Raw genomic sequence first — 7,078 nt, forward strand, 5'->3', positions numbered from 1 at the left:
GGCTGCCTACGGGGGAAGGAACTGGCGACACGGGCTACCTACGGAGGAAGGAGCTGGCGACACTGGCTGCCTACGCGGGAAGGAGCTGGCGACACGGGCTGCCTACGCGGGAAGGAGCTGGCGAGCAGGAGGACAGGGATGGGGCGGACTGAACGACTTTTCACAGAGTATCTTTCTGTACCAGGTACATATACAGGAACGCTTACTTGAACTTCATACCTATTCTGCAGTATCAAAACCCAATTCATAGCACTCCTAGGTGTTTACCAAACAAGCTGAATACTTACAGGCACACAAAAACCTATACAAGAATGTTTATAGCAGCTTTATTCATAATTGACAAAAATTGGAAGCAACCAAAATACATTCTTTAGTAGGTGAATGGATAAGCAAACTTATAGTTTATCTATACTATGGAGTACTGGGTACTTTTCAGTGATGAAAAGAAATCAGCTATCAAGGTATGAAAAGACACAGAGGAACCTTAAATGAATATTGCTATGACAAAGAAGTCAGTCTGAAAAAGCTACATACGGTATGATTCCAACTATATGACTTTTTGGAAAAGGCAAAATTAATGGAGACAGTAGAAAAACCAGTCATGAGAGTGCTTTAAGGAAAAGACAAGATGGATGATGAACAGGTGGAGCACAGGAGTTTGAGGTCAGTGAAACGATTTTATATTATGCTGTTACGGTGCATGCATCACATTATGCTTATGATACCCATGGAAATGTACAACACAAACAGTGACCCCCTCATGTAAACTACAGACTTTAGTGGATAATAATGTATCAGTATTGGCTCATCAATTGTAACCAATGTACCACATTAATGTAAGATAATAATAAATGAAACTATGCAGTAGGAAGAGGAGGTATATGGGAAGCCAACCTTCTCCACAACTATTCTGTAAAGCTAAAACTTCTCTAAAAAATAATGCTATTAAAAAAGAAAACATAAACCAGTTCATACTTAAGAAGGAGATGCCATAGATTTAAGGACTAAGACTAAGAACTGCCACCAGACAAATATGACTTTTGTCCCCACAGTGGCTACTCCAGGCCTGTCACACTTTTTCAATGACCCAGTCATTTTTCAGTTACCATGCTCAAAACTTTACTTTTCTTTCAACATTTGCCTCATAATCAGTTAGTCTACCTTCCTCATTTGTCCCTTTTTTTTTATCATATCTAATGCCACTATGACCTTCAATAACTTCCAGTTGACTCCCTATCATACACAGGTTATAAAATAAAAATTTCACCTAGCCTTCAAGGTGATCTACAGTCAAATATAATAATATCCTTTCCAGCTTTAGTTCTAGAACTCCATGATATGAATTCTCAATTCAATCCACCAAGGCCAGTGCTCTTAACAAATGCCTTGTTTTTTCCTACCTCCATGATTTTCCCAAATGACCCAGTCTGCCTACTATATGATCTATTCTTTCTGCTTAAAGAAATCATTTGCATTATTTCAAATCTACCTCTTCAAGAAGCCTGCTCAGACCCATGTGGTTCACAATAACATCATTCTATTCTGAACTCATACTTTTCTCCTTCTATATTCATTGGGGAATTAATCATACACTAAGTGAATTAAAGGAGACTTGGTAGCACAATGATTAAGTGCTCAACTGTTAACCAAAAGGTTGATGGTTCAAATCTGCTCAATGGCTCTGTGGGAGAAAAAACTGGCGATCTGATCCCATAAAGATTACAGCCTAGAAAACCCTGTGAGGCAGTTCTGTTCTGTCATATGGGGCTGCTATGAGGTGAGTGCCTAAAAATAACATGTGCATTAAGGCATCTCCTGCATTATCACTTACTTTTGCTATTTAATACCACTGCTGTCTCCACCTATTCAGATGCTTACGTTGTGAATTTTATACTTCACCATGAGTCGGAATCAAGGCAACAGCAACTAATGACAACATTTTATATTTCACAGCACCATCTCACATTTACCTTCAAAATACTTTTACTTGAAAAACAAATAGATGAAATCTTTAGAACAACTGCCACATGGTTATGCCCTGCCTACTTTTGTTTATAAAGTTATTAGATGAAAATTCAAAAAAGCTCACCATGAAATTTATACAAGCCTCCTAGGTGATCCAGGAGAGTTTCCAGTGATTTGGATACCGGAAGCAACTCTAAAAATCTGTGGATTACTATATCAAATACTGGAAGGAATCGGAGACACACATTTCCAAAGTAGATGGGCAGATAGGGGGACTGGATCTGTACAGGCGGATCAACCTGTTCCGCCAGGCCCTCAAAATACAGCTTCTCTGGGTATTTCTGTGGAGTGAAGAGATGGCAAATGTTTAAGGGATCTTCTTCCCTCTCTTAAGAACCGAATAAACTTGAAATACTGTTCATAAATTTATTTTTTTATAACAAAACATTTTAAAGTATACTTTATTACATGCCAATTCATTTTGTTATAAGTACCCATGCCTACTGATGCTGCAGTTTCACTTTATCCTTAACATCAGAGAAACTCTAGAGCCTTGAAGTTTAGTGAGCTAATTCCTTTCTATACAGACCAAAGAGAAAACAGCAGAACCCCAAGACAACACTCTGATCAATTAGCCAAGTATCTAGGTATGGCTTAAAAAGGGTTTTCTGAAGCCCTAAGTAGAATGTACCTCTGATAATTCATGTGCTCACCTTGTGATAATTCATGTGCTCACCTTGTGATAATTCATGTGCTTGGTGTGCCAGTCATTCTGCAGCCAGTGCTCTGGGGAATTTTCCTTCACAAAGTCATTTACTCGATTTCTAAAATCATTTGGTTTGAGTAACAGCAACTGAATTATGAAATAACAAACCTGGGCTTCATTTCCTTCATGACTACGCATGGCCTTGGAAGAACAGAAAAATCATGAAAATGCCACATGTGTGCAAAAGCGTGGTTCAGACTGTTCTCTACCACATTACAGTCTAAATTTTAATACAGAAAAATCTATTATTATCATTTCATTATCAGTCTAATCTATTTCAACCCAACTGCTCAGTATTCCCCAAACATATCTAGCCCCTTCTTGCCTATTTTTAGCCCTCACCATTCCTTCTGCCTGGAATGTACCTTTCATTTTTTTAAATTTAATCCATCCTTCAAGATCCATCACCAGAATAGGTATGGCCTACCTCACTGAAGTCTGGCACTATTCTTCCTACAGCTCTATCTTATTTTTTTGGCTTAATTTTTGCTACTAGACTGAAATCCCTTTAGCTGCACAGCTAAGACCTGAACCAACTAAGTCACCCCAAATAGCATCACCATAGCATTAAAATATAAGTAGCATTTTTTTTAGCTTACTTCAGTATCTCAAAATTTTGCCTGAAACAGACATCAAGTTGAAGAGAAAAACCATTTGGGGGACAATAGGAGGCTATGAAAAACATTCATTCTATGACTACAGCTACCAAAGTGAACAAAAAATGGTTATGCTGGCACTCAAGAAAGAAACACAGTGACATTTTACTGCTAGGAACCTTTGAGAATCAACTCAGAGGGTATAATTTAAGTCTGTCTCATTTACCTCAGTACTTTCTGTGCACAGACCATAGTAGATCCTTAATATTTCCTGAATAAATGAGTATAGAAATGGGGAAATCTCTCGTTTCTTAGGGAAATGATAGCAATACTTAATTACAGTACAAATCCCTTAAATCCTTAGAAGCAACACAGAGTAGATCAGCACAAGGCCTATCAAGTTGCACGTCTTGAGCTAAAAGAGAATGACAAAGCTTAGAAACTTATTCTTACCAGACACAGAATTAATCTGTCCAGTGTAACAATGTTGTACTTCCATACCATGTCATTAAGAATCTCAATGCATTTGTTGAGTTGCTGACCTCCAGCTGATGTAGAGAATTCATACACCAGGAAATCTGCAAATGTTCTCACATGGGCTACCAAGGCCCTAGCTCCAATTCTCTCTAATACTCTGAATGGCAGAAGCGGGTGGGGGAGAAAAATCTATTCTGAATGGACATAAAAGTTTACCAAGAAGAATGCAGATCTAGTTTTTCTGGCTTACCTATAGCCTATCTGATCAATATGATCTGTTTCCAAGAGCATTTTCCAGAGAAGACAAAGGAAGAGAGGAGCAGAACCTTGTACAGAAAAGTGGGTAATGAACTCATTTTCATTGGTCATGGACTTCCACTTCCTATACTCCTCCTCCACGTTCTTTTTCAGATTAAAACGGCTTTCCTGAGGTACATTATTCTGTTTGAAGAATGCCTAAAAGGAAGATCAGAAATTTATTTCAACGGCTTAATAAAAAGAGCACTGGAGAACAGTTAAGAAACCAGTTCTAGACTTGGCTATGATGCTAATAAACACTAGGACCATGAGCACTTAACTCAGCAATCAAGGTCTATCTAGAAAATCAATAGGATTCACTAGATCATCTCTAAGATTCCTTTTCCTAGGGTACCTAAAGAGAAATTCCAAGTAAGCTTGATTCAGTTTCTTCAATAAACTGTTGATACTTTTGCTAATATTAAAGAAAAAAAAAAACTTAAGTACCCTTTGGTTACATATTTTAATATCTCTGTAAGGAAAATCCATTACTCTAACCCAGCAGTTCTGAGTGTGGCCCATGGACCACCAGTACCAGCACCACCTGGGATTGAACAGAAATGCAAATTATCAGACTACACCTAGACCTACTGAACCAGCAGCTCTGGGACTGGGACCAAGCAATCTAGTTTAACAAACCCTCCAGGTGATTCCAATGTGTGCAAGTTTGCTTCATTTTTGTTTTTGGCAAGAATAGTATTTGTAGTAACAGTAGAAGGAAAACAGGCAGTTTCTCCTTTTGCAAACTGAGGTGACTTTTTATTTTCTCCTATTTTTTCTAAAATTTATTTCTTATTGTTGTTGAGAATATACACAGCAAAATATAAACCAATTCAACAGTTTCTGCTTGCACAATTCAGTGATACTGATTACACTGAGTGGGGAAAACTTTCTCACCCTCCTTTTCTGTAAGTTGTTCCTCACTCACTAACATAAACCTGCCACTCCTAATCTTTCAAGTTGCCGTGGCCAGTTTGATCCTACATAATAGTTCTCAATTTCAAATGCTCATGAACTCTAGACTTTTTGGAAACAAGGAGAGTGGATGAACCCCTGAAGCTACTGCCCTGAGACAATCTTTAAATCTTAAAACCAAAACTATCCCCTGAAGTCTTCTTAAAAGCAAATTATAGTTTAACTTGACTAGCTCTGGTAGCGTAGTGCCTAAGGCATTTGACTGCTAAACAGAAGGCTGGCAGTTCAAACCCACCAGCCACTCCTCAGAAGGAAGGTTGGGCAATCTACTTCTGTAGTGATACCCCAACGAGGGGTCACTATGAGTCAGGTCTGACTCCACAGCACATAACGACAGTAAAACTGTCTGCCTCGAGCTGGGTCATATGGTAGTTCTAGTTTTAGCTTTTAGAGGTACTGCTACAAAACTGCTGTACCACTGTGCATTCCCACCAGCAATGGACAAGGTTCCAATGTTCCTACATCCTATCAACATTTATTGTTTTTGGTTATTTATTTTTTTTAACTTAGCCACCCTAGTGGGGGAAATGGTATCTCACAGAGTATCGGTTTGCATCTCTCTGATGTCTAATGATGATCATTTGTTTTCATGTGTGTGGCAGTCATCTGGATGTCCTCTTCGGTGGAAAGTCTAAGTCCACTGCACCCTGTATGACTGGGTTATTTGTCCTTTTGTTCTTAAACTGTGAAAGTTTTATACATACAGACAGTCCTCAGGTTATGACTGAGTTCTGTTTCTAAATGTCTTTTAAGTTGAATTTGTAAAGTGTGTCTTTATGTTGAATTCGTACTAAGGCAGAACAGGTGCACACAATTCTTACTTGGCTTTACCTCAGTGCAAGAAAAGGCAAAGCCTGTTCAATGACTTAAAAGGTGCACAAGCAGCAAGTGAGGGTGACAGTAATGAAAAATTTGTTGTGAATATGGGTTGGCTCAATCATTTCAAAGTGTGCAAATTTACATAACATTAAAGGGCAAATATGAGTTGTCTGTAAGTCAGAACCCAGGGACTGCCTATATCTTGATTATTAGTTTCTAACATGGTGTTTGTATCCAAAGATTTTCTCCCAGTTGGTAGCTTGCCTTTTTACTTTTTTGGTAAAGTTTGTTCATGAACAAATGTTTTAATTTTCATGAGGTCCCATTTGTGATGTTTTAGTTTGATAACTACTGCCTACTAGTTGTTGTTGCAGGTGCTCTCGAGTCAGCCCTGAACTACAGTGACGCCGTACACACTGCCCGGCCCTGCGCCATCCTCACAATCATTGCCATATTGAGCCTGCTGTCGGAGCCAATGTGTCAATCCATCCCGTTGAGAGTCTTCTCCTTTTGTGCTGACCCTTCACTTCACTCAGCAGCATGATATCCTTTTCCAGGGACCGGTCCCTTTTAACAACATGACCAAAGTACGAGAGATGAAGTCAGGCCATTCTTGCTTCTAGAGAACAGTCTGGGTGTATTTCCTCTAAGACAGATTTGCTTATTCTTCTAGGAGTCCATGGTACCTTCAATTTCTTCACCAACACAATTCAAAAGCATCAGTTCTTCTGTGGTCTTCCTTATTCACAGTCCAGCTCTCACATGCATAGAAGCAGTTGAAAATACCATGGCATATGTCAGGCACACCTTAGTCTTAAAAGTGACACCTTTGCTCATCAACACTTTAAAAAGGTCCTTTGCAAGCATATTTGCAATGCGTTGTTTGATTTCCTGACTGATGCTTCCATAAACATTTGACTGTGAATCCAAGTAAAATGAAATCTTTAACAACTTCAATCTTTTCTCCATTTATCAAGATATTGCTTATTGATACAGTTGTGAGGATTTTCATTTTCTTTATGTTGAGGTGTAATCTATACTGAAGACTGCAGTCTTTGATCTTCATCAGTAAGTGCTTCAAGTCTTCTTCATTTTCAATAAGCAAGATTGTGTCATCTGCATATCATAGATTGTTAATGAATCTCCCTCCAATTCTGACCCCATAATCTTTTTTTTTTTTTTT

At 38.6% G+C, this 7,078-nt stretch overlaps 1 protein-coding gene across 1 annotated transcript in view; it reads right to left on the minus strand.

The window, feature by feature from the left end:
* MED23 (mediator complex subunit 23) overlaps positions 1-7,078 on the minus strand; it is an 84,461-nt gene that overhangs the window by 12,848 nt on the left and 64,535 nt on the right. Inside the window, exons 20-23 of the mRNA XM_007947366.1 lie at positions 4,055-4,260; positions 3,781-3,961; positions 2,702-2,872; positions 2,090-2,306 (exon numbers count right to left, since the gene is read on the minus strand). Coding sequence (XP_007945557.1) covers positions 2,090-2,306; positions 2,702-2,872; positions 3,781-3,961; positions 4,055-4,260 — 775 coding nt within the window. The remainder of the gene's footprint in view (positions 1-2,089; positions 2,307-2,701; positions 2,873-3,780; positions 3,962-4,054; positions 4,261-7,078) is intronic.

This window comes from Orycteropus afer, unplaced genomic scaffold, assembly GCF_000298275.1.
Source record: "Orycteropus afer afer isolate SDZICR_OR568_19922 unplaced genomic scaffold, OryAfe1.0 scaffold00182, whole genome shotgun sequence".
In the NCBI taxonomy this organism is placed as follows: Eukaryota; Metazoa; Chordata; class Mammalia; order Tubulidentata; family Orycteropodidae; genus Orycteropus; species Orycteropus afer.